General features: G+C 39.5%; 1 protein-coding gene across 1 annotated transcript; it reads right to left on the reverse strand.

Annotated features, from left to right (window-relative positions):
- Positions 1-1639: 1639 nt before the first annotated feature.
- EDN3 (endothelin 3) lies at positions 1640-15620 on the reverse strand (the record flags this gene model as incomplete). Its single annotated transcript, XM_084271791.1, has 5 exons — positions 1640-1669; positions 2531-2633; positions 3132-3296; positions 14941-15181; positions 15569-15620. 4 exons carry the CDS (start codon positions 15618-15620, stop codon positions 2561-2563), a joined length of 531 nt encoding a protein of 176 aa, XP_084127917.1. The 3' UTR covers positions 1640-1669; positions 2531-2560.
- Positions 15621-24676: the final 9056 nt, after the last annotated feature.

Here is a 24676-nt window from a genome sequence, read left to right on the forward strand (position 1 = left end):
CTTTGAAAAGGCAAGATTTTGAATGATCTGGGTGTATGCATTCAGGGGAAAAAGATTCTAGTCAGTAGTTATAAATGAACATTACTCATTCTTCATAACAGTTTCATTATTTTTTTAAACTCCAAAACTATACACAGTGTCACTTTAAAATTATGGGGAAATAGTACGTGTAGTGTTTTTGTAAAATAAATAATCTTTTTCTATAAATGTACAAAATTATTTGTACAGTAAACAAGAAACTGATACAAATGCAATGACTGAAAGATATTTAATTTTATAACTATAATAATTTATTTATGAAATATATCCACATATATATAAAATATATCATATATATATTTTGGCAAAGACTTCCCTTCCTTGTTTCAAAGTCTATTACCACTGGTTTAAACCTATAAAACCATTTTTGCTGTCAATGTCTTTTCATTTTTCTTTTGGTCTCCATCTTTCTTCTGACAAAATATAATGTAATGTCATCAGGCTATTGTTTAACCTATGTGCCCTGGGGAAAGTCTGTGTCAAGATCAGTCAAACCAAAAAAATACCTGTAATGTCACAAGTAAGGGATTTCCTCTCTCTCTCTTTTTAAATAATATAGAACAGATTTGCAAAAGTTACTCTCTTCTTACTAGCTATCTCCTATCCATCCTCCTAGAAAAAAAAAAAGTCCATGATTTCTGAAGAAATAATTTACACTGAAAAATGTCCATGGTTCGTTATAATCCTTATTGCCAAGTTTCCAAGTTATTCAGTGATGATGTTTCAATGAAGAGATAAAAATGTGATTTATAGTACTAGCAAAAAATGAATGTATGTACTGCAGATGATAATGTGTGTAGGGGCTTAGAATAGCAAATGGTCTAGTACAGCAAGTTACTCTGATTGTATGAAGTTTCATTTGAAGTTCCACAGTCCTACCCTTTCATCTCCAGGAAATTCTTTCAGATGAGTAATTGGAGTTCTGTTCATCAACTACAGTGCATCCTTAAACGATCACTGTAAATGTTCTTTAATGGAACTCTGAAGTGCAGGAATAATTTGTGCCTAAATTAGGTAATCTATGGAATACTCAGTGTATACTCCTAACTTGCTATAGTTTATAATAATATTTCTAATAGCCATTCATATTTATTCTGCGTAGATACTGTCATTTAAACATCTGCCAAAAAGTTACAATATGATGATTCAGGCTTGCATACATTAACAAGAGAAACATTTTGTATCTGTTTATTCTTAATAAGAATTCACGTATAGACAATCTCTCTAACTCATCACATTCTCCAATTACAGTTGCCTCCATAAAGCCGTGGATGGATTCTTCAAACATATAGCAAGCAGTAAGTTGAAAAGTATGTTTCTATTTTACTTTTTTAAATCACATAGAAAAACATTTCCTGAAAACTCGTGTTGCTGAAGTTTGGATATGCATTTGAATTTTTCTTCAATAGTGATGTATTCCCTGCCAGGTGACAATGATAGATTATCCTTTACCGAGACTCTTGCATATGGAGCATGGGAGAAAGCATCTTCATATAGGTTCATGTGCCCACAAAGTGGCATTGTTGAAATGAAAGTTTTGCATACTGCTGAATTCTCCTCTGGCATCAGACTGAAGCATCAAGTTTGTCCATCCCAAGGGAGCGTTGTAGTTAAAGTTCTTGCTTCTGAGCTCCAGCAAAATAAATGTTAAATCTTTAGAAACACCACCAAACAAACAAAAATAGAACCAAAAAAACCCAACAAAACTTCATTACTCAGAGTAAAGCTGTGGTTCATCACCTTGATTACATGTAAACAAAGTGAATGATATCTAGGTTAGCTAATTAGAGCTGATCAAATAATCCTACCAATAAATTCAGTCTGAGGAGTCCTGAGTGCTCCCCTTCACAGTGGTGTCACTATTTTCAAAAAACTTTTCTAGTTCTAAGGGCTGCTTCATTTTACACTGAACTACAAGGATTTGTTTATCCTGCCATCATTTGGCATTTTGTATGTAGCAATAGTATTAAGGGTAGATTTGGAAGTGGAACTTTTTGAAACTGTTTACAAGGTCACAGTAACCTCTTTATATCTGACATCTGAAGTAGATTTATTTTTCCCTCCAAACTATTTTTCCACAAAGTTTCTTTACCTTGTCAATTTAAGTTTTCCTGAAGCACTGCACTGGGACATGTGGCTTAAGTAGCTGCAGTGCTAAATGAGCAAAATGAGGATAGACAGGAATAGCCCTTGCCCTAAAGTAAGAAAAGGGAGGGGGAAGATGATGGATGGATGATGATACAAGATGACTGTTGCCAAAATATGTATTGGCTTATAGCCAAGGAATCTAACTTTTGACAGCTGTAGTAGTTCTGTGTACTCCAAAGGTTATTTTGAAAAATAAATTTAAAAACACAGCTCCTGGGCCAAATTATGGCCTTATTTAGCAAGAAGTGATACTATCCAGTTAAAAAAAAAATAGCTCTGCAAATACAAAGAAAATTTATGGAAAATTCCTATTTTTCTTCAACACTAAATATCTGTAGCATACCTGACTGTTCAGAATCCTCAGAACTCTGTGCTACTGAATGAAAGTGTTCTCTTCTTCCCTGCACTGGGCTTTCTCTTCTGTCTTTTTCATTGATCCGTGATTTCTGGGGAAGAGAGATTTTGTTTGTCACTGTGTTCTCATCAGTTATATCAAATTATAATAGTATCTTCATTAGACTAAATAAAACTTAAAACATTCTAAAATAGTGCAATACTAAGCATGTCCCTAACTGCACAGGAGATCTGTGGCTTCAAAAATACCACATCATAAAAAGAAACAGCAAAAAGAAAATTAAAGCAGTACTGTGCTGGGTCTGGCCTCTTCTCTTCACCTATTAAATGCTCTTGAATGTGACAAGTGAGGTTTGTTTGCTTTTGTTCTTCCTATTCACACCCCATCCCACTTGCAGGGGAAGTGAACAAGCAGCTGTGTAAGTGCTTAGCTGCTGGCCAGGGTTAACCCACCATGACTGGAGATGAGAATTTTAAAATAAAATCATTATATTGGTTAATTGGTTTCATTTCATACATACAACTCAATTTATCTCCATGAAATAGTAAAATCATGTAGACAGTTTGCAATAGGAAGAAAAGATACACACCTTCTTCTGTCTTGCATTCTTCTGCAGAACTGCATACATTGTTTGTCATGAGCATCCCAACAAGAACATCGAAATGAAGACTGCAAAGTACTTTGAATCTGGCCTGTAGACCTTTTGCCTCTAAAACTGCCTCTGAAGTTAGACAGCCCATATGGTACAGTCCTCCTGTTGTGAAAATCATGATATTGTGTATTTTAGGTGCAAATTAAAACATTCCGTATCATTTCTGGTTTAGAAAATAGAATTATTGATGCAAAGCAGTAAATATCAGCACTAAAAACCAAACCCTGTGCTTATTTAAGACTTTCTTTCTATAAAAGATCACAACTTGTGCTCAATCAACTCAGGCTTTCACAAAGTTATAAATTAGCAGACAATCATCTCAACAGGCAGAATTAGTTGGCAACAATAGTGGCTATCTAAAATAGTTTGATTACCTAACAGCTGATACAGATACATTCCCAGGTTATTCCTTATTTTACTGCTTATTTCTCTACTGTGGTGGTCATCCCACAAATGGAAAAAAATTATGTGCAGTGCTACAGCTGGTATGAAGTGACAAAGGAGCTGTGCTGATTTCCGCAAGAGAAGTCACATTATGTTGTTGTCATTTTCATGATTCAGAGCCTGATTTTGCCATTAATTCTATAAAAACTGTCAGCATGATTTGTTTACTGCATCATGTTTGGAACACGGAATTGTAACTGTGAGAAAAAGGCAAATAATCTTCCTCATATATATCTACTAGTACTTTGCTACAAGAGATCACCTTCTGTACTGAATCACTCCAAGAAATACTAAGAGGTTGTTCTCTTTATTTCCCTGAAGTCTGGGTTCCTTTGTTCTTTAATGGGTTATAGTCAATATTATGGTCAGAAAAGGACATGTTTTATCATAGCGTGCTAACACCCCCAAAAAGCACTCAATGGTTTAGATTGATAGTGTAAATTATTCTCCTACAAGTTGTTAAATAACCAAGAGCATGGAACTTCTGGAGAACCATAAAAGTTCCTGTGTACTTAAGGGATGGGCTAAGCAACCCACAAATCCACAAACACTAAAAATCTGAAAATAATCTCATGTTCAAAAATGAGAAAGAGGAGTAAAGAGGAGGGGGAAAAAAAAGGCAGGGTAGAAGAAGTACAAACAAATAGATCTAGACAGGTTACAGAAAGGTTACAGAACAAAGCCTGAATAATCAGTCTGGAACCACTAACTTCACATAGATGTACTTCTTTCATTTGCTTTCATAAAAACATCATTATGCTATTCATTGGAAAGCTGCAAATTTTCCATTTTCCCACACTCATGGTGGGCTGAAAGGTTCAGAAATACTATTTTCCTAATTGGTGCAATAATTTTTCATGTAATATTAGTACGGTTGATGCAAATAACTTATACAAACCTCTGCACTTACAGGACATGCAGGCTTCTAACAGTGCATCTGATCTTTCACAACCTAAACCAGAGTGCACCTATCATACAGATTTATCATAAAATCTTTGTGAAAGATAGAAAATCACAAGCAATTCTTCTGTGTGTTAAAGACCATGAATGAGGTCTTTCTCCAGCAGATGCTGCTCTGCCTCACCTATGTGCAGAAATTGTTGCATATTTTCACTACTTCCTTTGTTCTGTGGCTATGCCTGAACACTGGAAGAGACCAAAAATATGCACATTGAAAGACTTTAGGACTTGATTTTGCCCCTTTTAAAACACACCTTTATAAGCCCTTTTGTTGCCTTCAGGATTAGGGGTGAGTCCCACTTTCCATTTGAAGAGTATTAATAATTCTATACTGTCATCTACTTCAGAATAATGAATGATAAATGGCTCATGTAACTTCTGATATAAGTAGATGCTGTATGGACATACTTTTTCATAAATTCATGGGGTTTATGAAATAGCAGCTGATATTTAGAGACAGGAACAGGAGGAAATTCTGTGTTTTGAAGAGTGGCGAGCCTGCTATTAAAACTGATGAAATTCTGTTACTCAACTTCTTGCTCAGATTTAGGCTGCAACAAAAAGATTAATTTTGCTTGGTCTAGTCAAATGTGAAATGCCTATTCCATGGCCAAGAGCTTGCCGGGGGTAAAGAACCATTTTACAGCTTTTGCAGATGTCATCCCACATTGTGCTAAAAACCCATAAAACACTGCCCTATGTTGTTCTCATTATCTAAAGTGGTTCCTTGTTAAAAGCTCAGCTTTTCCAAAATAAACTACTGTTTGGGTTGGGTTTTTTCCCCTTACTCTAATTCTCCAAATCAGAATCTCTGTGGGACTCTGTTGTGGTTTGCAGTGTCGGAGGTTCTGCCTGAATAGCCAGAGAGGAAGAAGGGCATGTGTTTTATTCCTTAGTAGTTGTAATATGCAAATTATGGATCAGCTACAATTGTCATCAACTTAAAAGTTATCTTAATATGTAAGTAAGTGGACTACAGTGATTGAGGAACAGGCTTGTTACTGGTCTGCTGTCTCTCCAAGGAGAAAGTAAATTCCAGCAAACAGGCAGGGGTGGAGAATGGGGTATAATTACAAGTGATAAGAACCATGAATCACAGCCCTAAGCAAAGGAGGAGACTGCTTCTGATCTTTCTAATGAAGTGCCTTGTGTTCTATGAAACTCATAATGCTTATAAGAGTATGCTTCATAGCTTGCAAAACACATTCAAGACCACTTCATTCCCAGTGATCCTGAAACGCATGCCAAAGCAATGACATTTTCAAGTGTAAGAATTTGAACTAGAATGCCAAAGCAAAAATTTTTATGTAAGCTAATTGCAGATCTGTGAATTGGAGATGGAAATAATTCTCCCAGTATGCCTGCTTCTGATTTCTAATCTAAAAATTCAGACTCCAAACAGATAAACTTCAATAGCAAACCAGTCTGTCCAACAGTATTCAGAAAGAGCTAAAAAATATAGATGTTTTCTTGCCTGTCAGTTACTCTGATGCAGCTCATAAATCACAACATTTAAGCAAATTTTAGTGTGTGTATGGTTAGCATTCCAGCAACTGAAAATGTTAGTATTTCAAGTTAGTTCATGTCTCTTTCTCAGCACTTCAGAAGTGAGAGGAGATGCCGAAAAGATTCAGTTGAACAAGAATCAGAAGTATTTGCCTAGCAGCATGCTTAATCCTAGATTGTTACATGTGACTAGTAAACGCTGCCTCTTTGGGGGGTTTTTGTTTGGATTTTTTATGGTGCTGCAATGCTCAGGTTGAAAATGAGGTACATAGGATGACAATTTCTACATGCTGAATGGGAATTATTGTCAACATTTCATTGTCACCAATCGTTTGTGTTGCTGAAAAGTCCCATTGTTTTCCATTTCAGGTGAGGCATCTGTTTTCTTTAGTCAAAGTTTGCTAATTTTAGTATACACAGGGCAGTTTGTGTCTCCCTAGTGAAGAGAAGAACAGCTGAACTATGCAGAGACAGTTTTGCTGGCTAGCCATCTGCTAGATTCTGGGGATCCTGAACAACCAGTTCCCTTGTGCTGTGTTCCTGGTGGCTGTGACTAGGTCCCTGGCCACAGTTCTGGCTAAGAGCCATTTACAGATTTTTTGAAATATCTATGCAAAATCCACAGATTTTTTATTTTTGCCATTTACATTTCATAAGAAGTATTGAATTTCAGACTGCTGCCCTCAGTATGCGCTGTTTCTTCCTTACAGAGAACAAAATTCTCCTAAAGCATTGAAATGGGTGTTTCCACATATTCAAGAGCCAATGCCTACGGTCTTCTTTATGCTGTTCCTCTCTTCAAGCAACCCTATGCAATTCTGGATCAGCATTTCCAAGGTACTGCTTTAAACTAATATTTGTGTGGCAACATATACACCTGATACTTAAGTGGAAGTGACACTCTCTTGTAGAGCTGTTACCAGTATGATTACTGCAGCCAGGGAGTGGGGGCATAAAAGTCTGTGTGCTCAGTTTTTTAAAGCACTTTCTGAATTACAGAAGGTCTGAGGTTAAAGAAATGGTTTCTTCTTCAGTCTGAGCTTTTTGTTCTTTATTCTGCAGACAAAAAAAAAAAAAAAAGCTGCTAACACAACTCTAGTACCTGGAATTATTATACAATGAAATTATCATTAGTCAGTGCAACAGGTCTGTTATCTGAAGATAATTCTATGTAAAATACAGAGTAGCACAAAGCCAACCAGAGCACTGTGTGTTCTTGCCACTTGAAATACACTTTTGATTTCTGCAGTGGAAGGACTATACAGAGGTCTTTAGGTCAGCCACTGTTTCTCTGTATAGGTCTCCAGATTGGACACTCAGATGCTGAAATAACCTAGAATATTTCAGTACCTTGTGTCCACAAAACAATCATTAAAGCTCTCTCCCTAAAAGTCAGTTACCTCTTGAAGCAAGTTTTTACCATTAAATTTACAGATAGGCATTTGCTTGTTGAACGAGACAAGTACCCTCCAGTAATAGTCAAACAACTATTCTGAGCCAGTGATATCAGTGAAAATTTCTCACAGAAAAAAGCCCTACCCACTGAATGACTGGCTGCTACTTTCAGGCCAAGTCAGGAAGCATGATTTGCCTCAGACCTGCTGTCCCTCACTTATACTGTACTGATTGTTCAGAATTCAGGCAGACAAATCCAATTGGTTTATTTTAATTTTTAGAACGTGTGGCTGAGTTTCTCATGCTATGTTATAATTGACCTATGAGCTGCTATTATTTTCTACTTTCCCAGCCACTTAAACATGGTAGATACCTCCAGGGCACTTGAGAGTTTCAGCCAAAACAAAGTGATGAGGGGGTTGCAGCAATCATTTTAGATGCTGTGATTTCAGTATTCAGCAATATATTTTCTGGCATGCATCCAGGCCAGAAAGGCTCCCAGCAGTCTCTAGTATTTTCAGACAATCTTACAATGTATGAGATCCCTGCAAGGACCACTGAGAACAAAGAACATGGGAAAAAGAGAAGCAAAATTTAACGTCCTCCAAGTGAAACAAAATTTCTCAAGAATGAAAGATACTTGGGGGAAATAACAGATATTTTTGTGTACCCTTTCATATAAAGCTACTGCAGTAATCCTGTGGAGCTGTGTAGATGAAGGGATCATTGGCCACTCTGGAAGTTGGCTACAACTCTTTCTGTAACAGACATATTTTTGAACAGAGTAGTTCACTATAGGTGTACCTCCCATATTATCCCTTCTTTCTTGTCTTAATCATTTAAGAAGTGAAACACCTTCTTCAAGTGCTTGAGTCCTTGGTCATCCTAACCACATGCTTCATTCACAGAAGCTGTACTTTTTCTGACTTAGTTTTTGCAGTTAAAAATATTTTCAGATGAAACAAACTTTTATCCTTAATAGCCAAACTTTTATCCTCCCTATCCTCAATTTAGTATTGTCAGATATTTAATATGCTACTGGTTCCAAAAAGATGTACCTCCAGATTTGGTTTAACCTTAACTTCTTTTTTGGTCTTATTCTTTAAGTAATACTTGCTAGATTGTGAAGACCCTGATTTATTTATAATTAGTTATAGCTAACCAAGGTAATAAGTTGAGGATTGCACATGTATGCTTTATCACACAGCCTTGCTGACTGCATGAGCTCTTCAATGTCCCTCCTACTGGGACTCCAAGTTAAGTGCTGTGAGGGGCTCTGAGGGCTTTGTATCACTAGTCATCCTCCTCCTGTAGCAGTCAAAAGGATGTTACATATTTTCTCTTTCTAATATGATCAGAAAAACATCTCAGCTGTTGGGTGAAAAGCTGGGGTACACTTCTTGAGGTAAGCACCATGAAGTAAGCAGAGTATGTGTGTGAGGGGGTATTCTCTGTTGGCATCCTAAATACCGAAAGGCTGCTCATCTCTTTCAGTACATCACACCAATCACAATCTGCTCCCAGTTTTGTGGCAAGATATGTAATTGTTAGTTTAAATAATAAAAAAAAAAAAAAAAATCCCATGCAGCACTGTCTGTCTGTGAGGCCCCAACTCCCACAATTCCTGTCAGGGAATGTTATTCTTAAGTGGGCTGGTTTGAATGCAGGTACACTGAGGCAAATCCTCAGTGGCTGGAAAATACAGGTGCAAGAAATGAAGTTACATGTCAAATCGTAGCTTTTCAAGCTAAATTTCAGAGTGCTAATTGCTAGATTCTGAAGCCAACATACCAGTGCACACAGGGAACACATTCTCTCGTGCACGTTTCTACTATTCTCCACAGTGTGTATAGTTCAAAATCCACTGCTGGTTTAAAAACAAATAAAACAAAAACCTGGGGGGAATTAAAACATGTAGTGTTAAAATTTAAGACTGATGAAAGTGACTGTGGTTTAACAGCACTCAAGTCTGTTTATTCTTAAAATTAGGCCAACATGAGCAGCAGTAGTGAAATTTCAAGGCATTAGCTACTAGTGTTTCTCATCCCTGACCCCTTCTTCTGCGGGGCCAGCTCCTGCAGTGACATGGGATTTTAGTCTGCAGAGCCAAATCATTTTGAGTCTTGCCAAGAATACTGCATGAATACGGTGAGACTGTAAATAAGCTTTACAGGAAGACTAAGAGGATATAGTCTACTTTTAGACTGTGGAGGGCATGCGAGCTGTGCATATTTTGAACAGTAAAACACTGAAAGTGTGAAGTCAGTATAAAATTTAAATACACAAGAATAATAGCTACGTTTGAATAACAGGCCTAAAAATAAAGTCAGTTTCTGTGTGATAAAATATAACAACACTAGAAGTCAGTTACTATGTTGAATAAATCTATTTGAAATATTCTCTATTTGATATGAAGATTTGTGCAGCTTTTTAACACCAAAGACCCTCCAATTTTTAAGATTACAACAGATTGTAAATATCTGTAAATATCTGTAACTAGAAAAAAAGTTAAAAGGAATTGATAGGGATAAGAAAGATTACCTGCTGTACTTGGGATCTTTTCTACCAGTGAGTATGTCCATAGATTCCATAGGTTTAATTATTTCAGTTTGTTAAAATTTTAGGGTTTATCCTTCAATGTTCAGGCTACCTTAGGAGATAGAGTGCATATACACAGTCTAAACATGGTAGCATCCACACATGTAACACAAAGAGATGTCAGTGAACGTGTGGATAGTAAAGACTGCAAAATGCAGGGCAACCTTTATTCAGAAAAATAAGATCAACTCAACAGAAGATTCATCACTTCACTTTTGGCATTTGGTTCTGATGGTTAACCATATGCACTGTTTAACCGACAAATCAGCTTCCTTATTTGCAGTGCCTGGCTTGCAGCCACTGTTTTATTATCATCATGCCTTTGGCTAGCAGGTATTTTCAGTATGATCTATTAAGATTATAAAGATTATAAGCACATACTGCTAAACAAGAGATCTTGTCCTGTATACTTTTATTTCCAGGGACATCATCTATACGTCTCTAAAAATGAAGATAATTCTCAAAAAATGGCATAACTAATGCTTTTTGAGAGCACTTAATATCCATAAGAATGAAAATCATTTTCAATTCCCTTATGTGGGCTTCCGTTTCACAAAATTCAGTCATCAATGAGATGCAGGTAACAAAAAGAGATTATGAAGAAAAAGCCAACAGAGCATCCAGCTAGAGCAAGAGTATCCAATTGGTTGTCTTAAGTCTTCTCTTTTGAAACAACATCCCAAGGCATCACTTCTCTATATCTGAAAAAAAATATCAGTGGTAATAGGGTTCAAATTGTTTCCATTCTAGGCTGACTTTCTGATGGTGACCTAAGACAGTAGTGAGCAAATATCATTAACTTGTGACTGTTAGAGCTGATGGCAAGAGGAATGGGCTTCCTTTCACTTCGTCCATTCAATTCTGCTGACTGAGAAGTTTATCCAGTTAGCCCACAGAACTCTCAGACCATCATGTAAGCTGGTCTTTATAACATGGTCACAGAATTTCATTCAGTTATTCCTCTTTTGAGCATAATGGTGAATACTGAAATAAAACAGGTCATCTAGAAAAAAACCCAAAAACCCATACTTCTGATCTGATCTAGACACATGAAGAAATTACTATTTTTGAGGCTTAGTTTGAGTGTGGAACTTTAGTTTTTGAACTTGACCATTGTGGATCTATGCTAATTCTCCTTTGAAAGTGTGTAGAATTTTGCCATAAATTCTTATTAGACTTTTCTTTCAATTTTTTTTCAACAATGAAGACCACTGACGAGTATCTGATATTGCATCCTCATGACAGTATCACTTCCTTATAGTTATCATCTTTTAATCATTTACTAATCATTCTGAGCATCTCTAAAGCTTCACACAGCAATATTCTCATCATCAACTGAGTGACGTTTTGCTGTCGGATGCACAAGCTCAGTTCATACTGAACTATAAGACCTCTTTGAAGGAGTGCATACTTAAGAGAAGTCTTGTCTCTGTTTTGTTCTTTAATTTACAGAAATAAGCATCAAGTTGTGGCTGTATAACAAAAGATAATTCATTCCCTCTTCTTTAAAATGTGTCTCTTGCTATAGATCAAGATAAGCATAATGAATCACTTGACAAAAAATACATTGCAAACTTATTCCTGGGTAATCAATCTTATCAGTAAGAAAAATTCACCAGCTTTTAATTATCTTTGTTATGCAACCTTTGTCTACACTACATAATTGCACTATTCTACTCTGACTTACCTGACTTTATGTTGTTGTCTTTTCCACTTAAGGTTCTCACAGTTTCCAGCATAAAAGACTCACAGTGTCAAAACAACACTGGTGTGCTTAGTGCTCTGGTCTAACAGCAGTTGTTCATGGACAAGCATAAAGCAATACTCAAACCATGTGATAATTTCTCATTTAATTGGCAATAACTTCAGAGTCTCAGAGACTGCATATTCTGCTATTTTGTGCTTTTCTGCAACTATCACCCTGCTGATTACAGTATTTCTAACAATAGGAATAGACCCTCTATTATCACTCCACATCCAACAGGTTTAATAAAAAACCTTAAACGCTTTTTCCAGAATAGGAGGAAAGACAATGACCCAGATTTTGTTTTTAATATATTACAACATTGCTTAACACCATCTTTTGTTGGGAAAGGCAGGGGAAGTTAAGGAATTTGTGATTGGAGTGAGAAATTATGAAGTGAAGGGCATAAATCAAGGGAAATAAGGAAAAATAATAAAAAAAACATTTGGAGTGTTAGATACAGGGAATAAAACAAAAATAGATGTGGTAAGTAAATAAGAAAGAAAGAGATCAGAATCAACAGATGTCAGAATACTTCTATCTTTAATGCCATCTTTCTAGCCTCCCATTGTGTGTAGAGTTCTCAAAGTTGCATCTGAGCCAAGTTTTTAGTAAATACAGAAACCCTCAACATGTATATGAGAGCAGTGTAGAAGCCCCATACGCAGCCAGTCTGTACAGAAAGGACATACTGTTACTTTCTCAGGATACTAAAGGGCACAAGCAGGCCTGATTTCTCTCATCCAGGTCCAGGAGTGTCTTTTGACTTAATGAGAGGTTGTTCCAGGCAGGACACCAGGCCAGAACTGGTGCCTGTCCATTGAGATGTGCAACATGATTTCTTAATCCTGCTTCCGTTGCACTGAACATGGTTCAGCTGTGTGATGTCTCCATACATACTCATTTCAGTGACTACCTCTGCCCTCAGATATGGAAGAATCCTAAGATTTTTTGAAAATTGAGACTGTACTCTTTCATCTTAGAGGGAGATTTGTACATCTACCTCACCTGTAAACCGAGCTTTTCTTTTCATTGCTCACCTTGCTGGCTCAGACCAGGCAAGTCTCAAGACACAGTAAGACAGCCCAGTTCAGACACCTTGCTCTTCCAGCCAAAGTGCACCACAGCCAGCCTACCTTGAGAGCACCTCCTTTCTCCAGTTCTAGTGAGCACTGACAGATTCTAGGAAAATCAGTTCCCACTGGAATATTTCCCCTGCTTTCCATCATTACCTGCTCACTGTTGATCAGCCCCAGAGGGTCCCTGGCAGCCTGATTAACCTAGTTCTAATTGCTACTAGACTCTACAGGTTCATGTCTTTGGACCACAGCAGAAAATCTATCATTCCATGTGTATATTACATATTCAAAATAATGAAACTGTAGGTAGTAACTCTATAGCCTCTATAGTCCCACTGGACTGAAAATTACAATTCTTGTAGGCTTAAAACAGGATATCCTAAAAAAAGGGGGGGGGGGGGAGATGGTGGTGTGGCGGTGGCTAAAATTAGCAAAATTCTATTTATTCAGTGTGTAGAGGGAAAGGAATGTCGTCCCCTCTTTTCTCTGGTAAGCTCTGACTTAAATATACTGACTCATAAATATTTGGCTAAAATAATTCTAAGTAATCCTGGTGTGGATTAGTGCAGGTATGGAACTCAAAGAATTGAGTGACTTGTATGAATGCATGATACTTATGTGTTGGTAGAAGTTCAAAAGACTTGTCATCAGACATGGCCTCTAGCCAGGACACACACGTGAATTTACAAATTAAGTGCCCTAAACCCCGTTTGACGTAACCTATTTTACTGCTACTTTCTATTTTTCTATTCCTTTTGTTATTTTTAATCCAATTAAAAGCTTTGCAATTGATTTAAAGGCAGATCCCAGTTTGTACAAACGGTCCCAAACTGCGGACAGTGGAATACTTGATGGTGTGTGTAGTTCAGTCATACAGTCCTGATTAATTTTTAATGAGCTGATTTCTGTGGTTGCTGCAGGACTGAAACCTATTACCCTACAAAAAAATCTTTTCAAATCCTAAGAACTGTTTTAGTTACTCAGAGAGACAGGATGTATACAATGGGCTAGGAAAAGGAGGCCTCTAACCTTTAGGATGTAGGCAAAGTGTCCCTCTTCCTGGATGATTTCATTAAGAACTGTCAGTACCAGACCCTGCTTCTCTGCCTACGTGCTCCTCCATCCCCACTGACCTGGGTGAAGCTCCTAAATTCTAATCTCCTGGGAGAGGTTACGTTTTAAAGATTTGTTTTTATGATGAATGGAAACACAAACTTATGTTTGCCATTCCCCAAAAGCGTAACTCTAAAACATGGCCTTTAGTAACATCTTAAATCTGGAATACTGGCGTTTTCAACAGTTGTTGTTCTACTGTCAAAGTATTTTTCCACATGACTTTTTATCAAAACCAGTACAGTTGCACACATGCTTCTTCCTCTCCTACTCTGTGGTTTATTAGGAACAGATTTCCCCTGCAAACTCACTCCTTTTCTCCCCATGACTAATTTCCCTCTGCCTGTGACCGGGCCACATGTGTGAGGTACATGTACAGCCCTGCGCAGGTACCGGCAACGCGCCCCGCCGCCGGGAGCGGGGCTGCGGGCGTTAATTTCCCCGAGGCTCTCGCTGGCTCAGCGGCACCCGCTGCCCCTCGCTCCGGGCCCCCCAGCGACGCCCGGCAGGTGTCAGGGCGGCGGGGGAGGGCACACGCCCCGCCACGGCGCCGGGCTCGCTGCGCTCCCCGGGGTCTCGGGAGGCCCCGCCAGCAGAGCCGGCACCAGCAGCGTGCGCTCCGGCAGCACAGCCCGGGCTACCTGAGGAGCACGGCTGCCTCCTCCCGTCCCTCCCTGACCCTGGCGGGGCCGGCTCCGCCTTCAGCTGGGTCCGCGGCGCGCCCCCCCGGCCTCTTCCTCGGGGGGTCTTCCGGGGGCGGGCGGGGAACCCCCGCCCCTTACCCCCTTACCGCCCCACGGCCGGGGCCGCGTCGCCACGCAGCCTTCTCGCCTCCCCCTGCCCACGAGGGTAGCACCCTTCGCAGCCCGGCCCGCCATTTCGCGTCCCGCCGCCCGCCCGCACTCACTCGGGGGTGTTGATCCAGATGATGTCGAGGTGGCAGTAGTAGACGCACTCCTTGTCCTTGTAGGTGTAGCAAGTGCAGCGCCGGGCTCGGCGCCGCAGCGTCCCGCCGTCCACCTTGGCCCTGCCGCCGGCCGGTAGCGCCGCCGCTTCGCTCTCCTCCCACTCCTTCTGCCCCAGCGCCGCCGAGCGCGGCTCGCCACCGGCCGGTAGCGGCAGGGAACGGGGCCTGGGCAGCGCGGACCCTGCACCGCGGGAAGGCAAGAGCAGCGCTCAGCTCCCGCTGCACCACCCCTGCCCCCGCGTACCCCCACCCACAGCGCCTTTTGTGACAGGACCCGAACCATCATCTGTTCCCGAAAAGTTTCAGAGCTCTTAAAAGCACCGTTATGTTTATATTTACTGCGGGGAGGGGAGGCACCCATAGCCCCCGCAGGCTTGGGGTGCACCGCTAGAGAATGTTTCTGGTTTAAATGATGGCTTTGGCGTTTAGTTCTTCACTGCGCATCGGAGTGGGCTATTGCTTACAGCCTTTTGGTAGAAGAAGAAAACCAAAACTAACAAAAAAACCTAGCCAGCTTTTCTTAAGAGTGCATGCATGGAAGCGGCAAAGAAAGAAAAACTCGTGTTACCTGCAGTCGATGTAATTGTAAGTCCAAAGAGGAACAATAAACCCAGCTCCATTAAACCCAAATTGCACGCTTGTTAACTGCAGGCAAAGGTGAACTGCAGGGGCGACTGAACCCTTCCAGGAGGAATCACTTCAGGTCGGAGGCAAGGAATATCCTGAGGCTGGCGGCACACGCTGCTCCCCGGAGTTAGTTCCCACACGGAGGTGTGATTAGTGGTTCTCCCTTGCAGTTATTTTCCTCCAGTGCAGACTTAGTCCTGAAGGGGAGAGTGTTGTCAAAAGAAGGGAAGATCCATCGCTTGGCTTTTCCCACACACACCTCCCACCCCACCCCCAAATCCGATCAGAAACCGGAGCTGCTGTTTTCCAGCTGCAGACGCCTCCCACCCGCGGACAGCTGCCTGCCTCCCCCGGGGCGCGGGGCGGGCACGGCCCACGCACCCGCCCCCGGCCGCCCCCCCACTTCCCACCCTGGCAGGTAAAAAGGCAGGGATAAAGCTGCACATCTTCCCCAAGAACTGGAGGCACAGTGCTTTTCTTATTGCCAGTGCTCGTTTTAGTTCATCTTTTTTGAGTGATCTGATCCCGTTGCTCGGTGTGAAATTCCTGGAGGACAGAGGACTGCTTGTTGTCATGAAACCGCAAAGTTTGGACTCAAATCTGGACTACAGACTTGGGAATTGTTTGAGGCTTTTTTCCCCAGGATTCTGCTAGTTATTTTCCAGGTGAAAATAAGTCACCAATTTATCAATACTTTTTTTTACCCACAGTTAATTATGAACATCTCTTTGTAGACAAACCTACCTTGAGTGCAAAATGTAAGGTAAAAGGGGATTTCATAACGAGTGTAATACCCGATACTTGTGCCTAGAAAAACACTCCTACACGTGGCCCCATTTGCTATCATAACATCAGCTATTAAATGACAGCAGGTAAGGGTTTGATGGCTAAGGGAATTGGCTCTATCTTTTCCTACAGTAGTATGTGTAACATACCCTGTTATAAGAAACATATGTCGTAGATAGCACATGGAGAAAGGTTAGCAAATTTAATTGTGGATATTTTAAATCAAAACATGATGTTTTATTTAAGACTGCTTCAGTACTAACAGAGCTGCAGCCAAAATTGCTTTTATGTAACACGTCAATTTGACATACTCAGTAAAATCCGTTTTGTGAGCAGAAGGCTAGTTGCAGGATCACTCAGGTTAGGTTATCCAAAAGAGAAATGCTCTACTGCATCACATTCTTCTCCAGCCCTGCCCCCAATTCCAGCTTCTGGCGTGGACTATTCAGTAACAGCACTTACCGAAAAAGCTCATTAAGATGGCACGTTTGTCAGTTCCTCAAACCTTGCCTTTTGTCAGTTTGCAAAGATTGAGAGTTTTGTCACTTGACCATATTCCCAGTGAGTAACAAAAGCACAATGGTCACCCAAGACAGGGAGTAGCTACAAGTTCCTTTTTCTCAAGTTTTGTTGAGACCATGGCCGTCTGGAAATTTAAATCGCTTTTGTTTTGCACAGTTTGTGCAAATAACAAGACTTTGCAATGTGAAATTGAAATGGCCAAAGCATTAATCATGCCTTGTCTCCAGAACCCAGTTAGAAAAGAGAAGATTTCAGTAAATTCCTAAGATTTGTACCCCCTGCAGTGAGTGTAGTTCATGAGAACATAGCTACAAGTAGTTTGCTCAGGTATTGGCAACATTCAAATACTGAAACAGAACTGTGAAAGTACCTTGTTGATTTTAGTTCTGCTAATTTTAAATAGTTTCAACTGCAGTCACTAATGTTCTCACAACTGATACAGAAGGGGAAAAACAGATCCCACATAAATTACTGAACTTAGCCTTGTATTGAAGTTCATGCTCAATCTAGGAAAGTTATGTTCTTCCTTACCTGTGAGGATGAGTGTCTGCAGTGACCTGAATGTTTCTATAGTTTGCTCTGCTGCATTGGGGGTTTGTGTGCATTAAAGTCATGCTCTCCAAGCACCAGCAGAATTACAATTAGGTTTCACAGCTGTATAGCTATAGTGAAAAATATCAGGAAAAAGCATCTCTGAACAAAGAATGGTTTTGAAGTTACTGCCATTTCTTACCTAAGTAGAAAAATTAATTGCTTCAAATCAGCAAGTTCTATATATTGTGTTTCAAATCTGTTGGATACGGGAATGATTTTGACAGATGCTTATGATTGAATTTTAATTTAACTGGAAAAGAAAAAAATAGAGATTTGTTGTGCAGTTACTGTTTAACAGACCTCTTTACTGAAGTGAGTAAGAATTACTGGTAATATTTTGCTGGTGTGATAAGTAACAATGACAGGAGTCTCAATTCTGATCTATGAATTTAATTTGCTTTATCACAACAAATATTTTTTGTTAATAACAATGTAAAATTACCATAGTTGAAAAGTTTAAGATTAGTAATATATAACTACCATATGTATAGGTTTTATGGCAAAAAAAGGTCATCTTGTGATGTGAATTGTTTTAACCACATTTTCCTAAAAATACTGTTCGATTCTTTTAGATGACATTTTGAAAGCCTTTTCTATATTGCTTTACTTTTTCTCCTGTGTGCTGTTCAATCTCTGAAAAGTCAGGGGAGGCCCTATCAGCACTGAGATTGAGTGCTGCGTAAACCAAAGAAGTAATAAAATATATTCTGAAATTAGCTGTCAGGGTTCAGAAATGAAGGGCAAGGTTTGGTCAAATGACCTAACATAAGCTTTCAAAAAGATATGACAGGAAGAAAGAGACTCTCATCAAAGGAATTAATACTTCTGGACATTGGGGCCTGATTCTCATTTACATTGATTATCAAGTTATTTGTGTCACATATTACCTAATGACCTGAGACCTTTTTATTTAATAAATGTAGCAGTCAGAAAACAAGAATGCTGCTTTTCAAATTGCAAAATGTTTTTAAATGTTAAAAATCCGGGGTCCATTTTGAGTTGGGTTAGAAATAAGTGATGCCTGCCTATCAGTGTGAGTGATATTAACGTGTGACGCAAAATGTATTTGTGATTCTACTTAAAGATTTTATTTTCATTTGCTTTATTTTATTTTTTTTAAGAGTAGCAGCTATTGAGGCAGCTGGCAGCATAGATTAGAAGCCAAGAGATCCAATTAATATTGTACTGTTTTCCCTTTAAAATTGTTTTAACTTTGTAGGTTCCTTTTTCTATTGCTATTCCAAGATCTCTGTGGTGGATGGGCATTTTGCAAAAATCTTGACAGTCCTTGTCAGACAGAAAGTGTGGAGTTAATCCTTCTCTATAAACCCCTTAATCTTCCCACCGCCAACATACTCCTTGCTGCCCTTGTGCAGGAACAGCACAGCGGTGCTCTAAGAGCCAGCTAGACTCTACACACAAGGGGAATTCCCCTGTCCTAGGACACTTCCTCCTTCTTAGGGCCACCCAAGCAGCTAAAGGAAGACAATCAGCAGATCGACCCTGTTGCGGGGTGTAAATATTGTATATTTGAGAACTTTTAATTGACTGAAGGAAGAATGTTTCTTAGAGATCAGGTCAAGGCTGAAGGAGTCCTGGAATGTGGAGCAGCTGAAACAGATGATGTTAAGAAAAGTAAGCTGAGATTCCAGATTTTATATTTGAAAACCCTAGACTGCCATTCCAATTAGGAACATAATCGTGGTTTTGTTAGTATTTCCTTGCCCCTTGTATCCCTGCTTTATAAATACACTCGTGTGATTGTGAAGCAATGAGAGACCCAAGCTGTAATTCCCCAGCATTTAACCTTCACCATACAGGTGACTACACAAAACTGTTACGAGCTATAAAGAAGTTCCAGATGTGTTTAAATAAGGTTGGTTACTGAGAGAAACCACTTGAAAAGCTAACCTTCTAGGATATATTTACACTAGTAATAAAGCCTGTATTTAAAAGGTATGGTAGGGTTTTGGCAGCAGTGGAGAAATTTTTGGCACTGATACCTATTCTTAGAGCTTCACAACAGGCCAAGAGGAAAGCTGGATCGATACAGATATGATACTAAGTAAAGGCAATCAATCTATTCATTACATTTATAAATTATTCATATCCCTTTTTCCATTCTCGTGCTTCCTTCTTAATAACTGTGTTCTTTAGTGTTATGGAAAGAAAAGATCACATTAAGCTGCAAACACTATGTATTTAATAGCACACTGCATCACTCCCAAAGCCAGCAACTTAATAGATGGTAGCTGATGTTTGAAAAAATGTGCTGAAATCAGTAGGTTCTCAAGAAAACCTTATCTTCTGATTATTATTTGTTACTTTTTGCTTGGGTTCTATAGCCAAAAAGCTGAAGTTAATCTTGTCTTCCCTCCTGTTACAGACAGCCCCTATTCAGAGCCCTTTGATGTCAGTGCAAAGAATCCCATTTTTAGTGGCCTTTGAACCAGATGTAGTAAAAGGGCAACTGAGCATTTGTAGGGCTTGCAATTGGGTAACTTAAAGGAGGAGACCTCTGTTACCTATTTCTGTTGTCCCATTCTTTTTGTCATTTTTAATATTTATATACCATTAAAAGTAATGTAGGTACTTGGTAAAGTGTGAAGAGGACAAACACCTCTGCTCTGGCCATATTTCAATTTCCTTAGATAAAAGCAAACTAAAGAAGAAACTGGATGGCTGTTTTTCAGCCTTCATAGCAGTAGAGCAATAGCACACAAATTTAATGATTCCTGCTTGTTTCAGCTATTGTGAAATTTAGGAAGGAGTTTGCATAAGATAACGTATCCTGCTGTTGTAATATACTGGAGACAGGGCTCAGATCTCTGGATAAGGAATGCTGCAAAAATCCTAAGTGTTATTATCACTACACACCACTCTCCCCAGGATCTGAACCTGACCTCACTTCCTGGATCCAAACAATCTCTGTCTGTGAAAATAACAGGATTTTACAGGAAAAGACTTTTCTGTAATTATTGCATGAAACAGTTCTTTTCCTCCACATTTAGCCAGGTTTGGGCATGTTACTGAATAAAGAGAACTCCTTATCAAAATATCATCAATCTGAACACTTCTTGTGTTTGTAAAGAATGGACGGAGAGCTGCCAGCAAGTAAGAGGCAGCTAGAGGGGGAAAACTGAGGTGGCTGTCTTGCCAAAAGAACTTAGAACATTAAGAAATGAGTAAGGCAGAGAGACCACTTGGGAAGGACAGCTTGTTTCTGTAGGTGCATTGGCAGGAAGAAGAAAACACCACTACCAAAGCAAATAAGTTTGGGTATTAGCCAGCTGGGAGGGTGATGAGAAGAGGGAGGGAGGTGTATGCATGTATAAGGATTTGGGTTTTGGTCTGGTTTTCCTTCCTTAGCGGCCTGGTAGGAAACTTGTGGTCAGTTGTTTGTAATGTGAGTGATTGGGGAAATCTATAGTCCTGGGAGAGAAGAGAGGTGTAAAGATAAGCTGGAGGAAGGTGACTAGAGACTGTCCTTCATATATGTCCTGAAGACTATGGCTGATCCTCAGGCTATTCTACAGTGAAATTCATGTCCTTCTCTAACAGGACTTCCTTGAGAGCTCCCTTTCTTAGAGTGCACTGAGCTGAAGCCTGCCTGGAAGTATTTGAAGAGAGTGGTTTTTTGCATTTGTTCAAAAGCCAAGGGAATAAAAACCCAGAATCAACTGTCCTGCCTGGAGCAGAGTCTGCAGGGAGGGACGCACTGAGCTACTGGAGAGGTGAGTGTCTCCCATTGCCATGCTCCTAGGAGCTGGATGGACCAACAAAATGAAGTGTGTTGTGGCATGGAAATGGTGTTGTCCTTTACAGCCCCCCTTGTCCAAAGATGTAGCAGCTTGAGTGGAATACAATCCTAGAGCTGGTGTTGCAGTGGTGTGGTTTGTAGCCCTTCTGGCTGTGAAGGGAGCTTCACTGTATCTGCTGGATTTAAATGTAGAGCATGGATTTTGCAGAAATGCTTGGCCTCTCTTGGTGACAGTTCCTGTTTGTCTAGTTAAGCAGTTTGGGAGTTTTTTTCTTAGTGTAGCTTCATGATGTGGCATGTAGGTGATTGCAGAAATTTAAAAACCCCTCAATCGGGCTGCAGATACGCAGGAACATCTTTTTACAAACCTGTGGGTGAGGTGGGTGTCTTCTAAACAGCCAGCCTTGTTAGATAATAAGGGCAGTCTGGAACAAAGCGTATTAAAAGGGGTAGTAGCAAATTTGTGTATCAGTAACAAAAACCTAGTTTATTTTATATGATGTGGACAAGGCTGTTGATATATCTGCAGCAGTCTGTGTACTCTGTGATAATAACTTATTCATGCATATGAAAACTAAGCACACTGGTCAGAACCACCTTCATTCTCTGGCAAATTTCCTCTTCAAATTTGTACTTAACAACATTTAAGAGATTAATGTTTCTGGTGCTGCCTTGTAGGATATTATAAATAAAGGTTCTGCTGCAGTTACCAGCTACTAATGAAGTTAGTATGTCCCTATTGCAGCTTCTTGGTAAATCCAGTTTTAAATACAAGTGCAGGTCTGACTCTCTGGAGGATTCACAGCTGAGACTCATCAGTCTAGCAACAACCTTGACACCATGTTTGAATATATAACCTTTCCTCTCCCCAAGTAACTTATCTCCCACTGAGAAAAGACTTTCAGAGAGAAATAAACAAGTGTCTGCCTGTATGAACTAGTAAAGGGAACATAAAATGAAAAATGAATCTGTATTATTTAAACAGTCTGACATGACAAACTGCAAGTGCTGCTCACACCTAGCCCTCTGAGAGCAGCTTTCTTTGTTGATAAGCTTTGATTGAACCTGAGCCTGTAGTTATTGAACCTAGCTATGTGAATATGTTACATTTTGCAATTGTGCAATATTATAATCCTCCAGATTTTCTTCAGACCATTTGTTGGGGTGAAATGGCACCAGTGTCTGAACACAAAGACGAGACAAAGCTGGGCATCAATGCTGAGTGACCTGACTTTCAGTCCTCTGGGAGCATTCAAGTTTGGTTAAACTGTTCTAGTACCTACAGACACTGCGTGTACAGGGATCGGGGGCTGTAGCATGAAATGTGGGGTAACAACTGCAGACCATCTGTGCAGGTTGGGTGCCCTTAGGGCTGGTGCAGGTTTGACTAAATGAGGTTAGGGAAGGTCATGCATTACCAAAGTGTATGCACTATGCTCTAAGCCTTTCTGCAGTGCATAGAGGGTGCAGAGCTATTTTTGTGCATTCTAAAAAGCCATTTAGGCATGTGTTTACATCCTATGGCAGAGAGAATTGCTATTCAGATCCAGATTACTACATTGTTTCCAATTTGAGATGCTGTTGGTAAATAACAGATGGCAAAGATTGACCCCAAGGTAGCCATAGACATGAATTTCATAACCATGACTGTGTTGTGTTTAGTCTCATTTGTTGAACAAACAGTATTTGGCAGCACCCTTCTTGGTGGTTCAAAAGGAACAGCTCTTTCCAGAAAAGGCAGAATTCTGCAAAATTAACATGCAGGGTTGCAAGATGAATATAAGCCTAACGTAACATGGGAATTCTTAACCTATTCAGCTGTTCTTATTGACATGATTGTGCTTATTCTGAAGGGTCTTGACCTTACACTCAGTTTATAAACATCCACATGGGAATAATAGCAATGAGAGGAGTTATAATAGACCTGACAGGAGTTCTGTACGTTTAATGCTTTTAAGTTAATATACTCTCTGTGGATGAAACATCAGTATAGGAAGAGAAAGGAGCACTGTACAACATGAATGTAAGTTTTGGATGGAGCTGATGTATCTTTTCCCTTTCTCACATTTTCCACAACTGTGTTTTACCCTATCTCATCAGGGTTGATAAAGCAAGTGCTAGTAAATCAGATTATAAAAAAGACTGGGTCTCAAAAGAACATTCTTTCTTAGCTGTTAGGGAAGAATACTGGAGATGTAACTGTTTTGTGGGGAAATAGGAAAGATAATGGGGAAAAATCAATAGACAAAGGGAGGGGAAAAGAGAAAGTCAATTAACTTACTTTTCACAGACGTATCTTTTCTATATAAAGACAACAACAGGAAAAAGGAGGAGAAATAAAGAAAAAGTAAAAAAAATACAATAGGAGACAATGAGAGAAGTAGAGAAAATGAGTAATGAAACAGGGTAGAACAATAAAATTAGATGATAATCTCTTTCTAAGGGTCAAGTATATCCCTCTAATAGTTAGCATGGCTAGGATTTTGATTCTGCTTTTTATGCCTGAGTCCTTCTTTAAAACAATTAGCTAAGCAGGCACCAGGCTATTTAGATTAGTTGATTGTCATTTGAGTTTCCTAGGTATTATGCTATTTTCCTGGTGAAAATTCTTCGGCTGCAAACATATTAAGGTGATGGTGGTGGAGTTAAGGGCATGGGGAAAAGAGACAATTTGAGATAATTTCTTGGTACAGTGTTATTTTTCATATATTTTAGAAGACATGTTGAGATAAGCATTGAAGAGGGTATGGAGGCAATCTAGAACAAAAGTTCAAAAAGCTATTTTATAGATGGAAGGACTTGATGAGGGAAGGAATGAAGGAGGACTGGAATTTGTACAACTCAGTTAACTGTCTGACTGTATTCCTTTGTCAGTGTTTTTATTGACTTTTGCTTCCAAAGAAATAATGATACATCAAGCTGTTCTCTGAAGGCTGGATGTACCTTGCTGAACTTATGAGGCAGATGCCTCACCGCTGTTAGCAAGGGTTGCATGTGTGTACACACGTTTGTACTAAAGAACAGAAGAGTTGTCATACTTTTCTCACTCTGAAGTGTGATTGTTTTCATGCCTTTTGAGTTTTGAATAGCAGTGCTTTGCACTTTAAAAGGGCCATAATGAAATTTATTATCTCTGGCTCTGAAATAGTTTATTGTTGTTTTGATATTATTCTTTTTTACTTTTTTATATTTTCTCAGACTAGGAATATACAACTAGGAGTCTGCTTTTTATATTTGCAATTTTGTAAGCAAAGATTGACCTGGTGTCTGTACCAGTTAAAGATAGGCTGGTAGTGACTATCTTTTGTAATGATACATAGCTGAAGAGGATACAGGACTCATGTTCATTTTGTGATGAAACAGAATCTAGGGCAAGAATTTTATATG

The sequence above is a fragment of the Gallinula chloropus genome (genome assembly GCF_964237585.1).
Source record: "Gallinula chloropus genome assembly, chromosome: 16".
Classification (NCBI taxonomy): Eukaryota; Metazoa; Chordata; class Aves; order Gruiformes; family Rallidae; genus Gallinula; species Gallinula chloropus.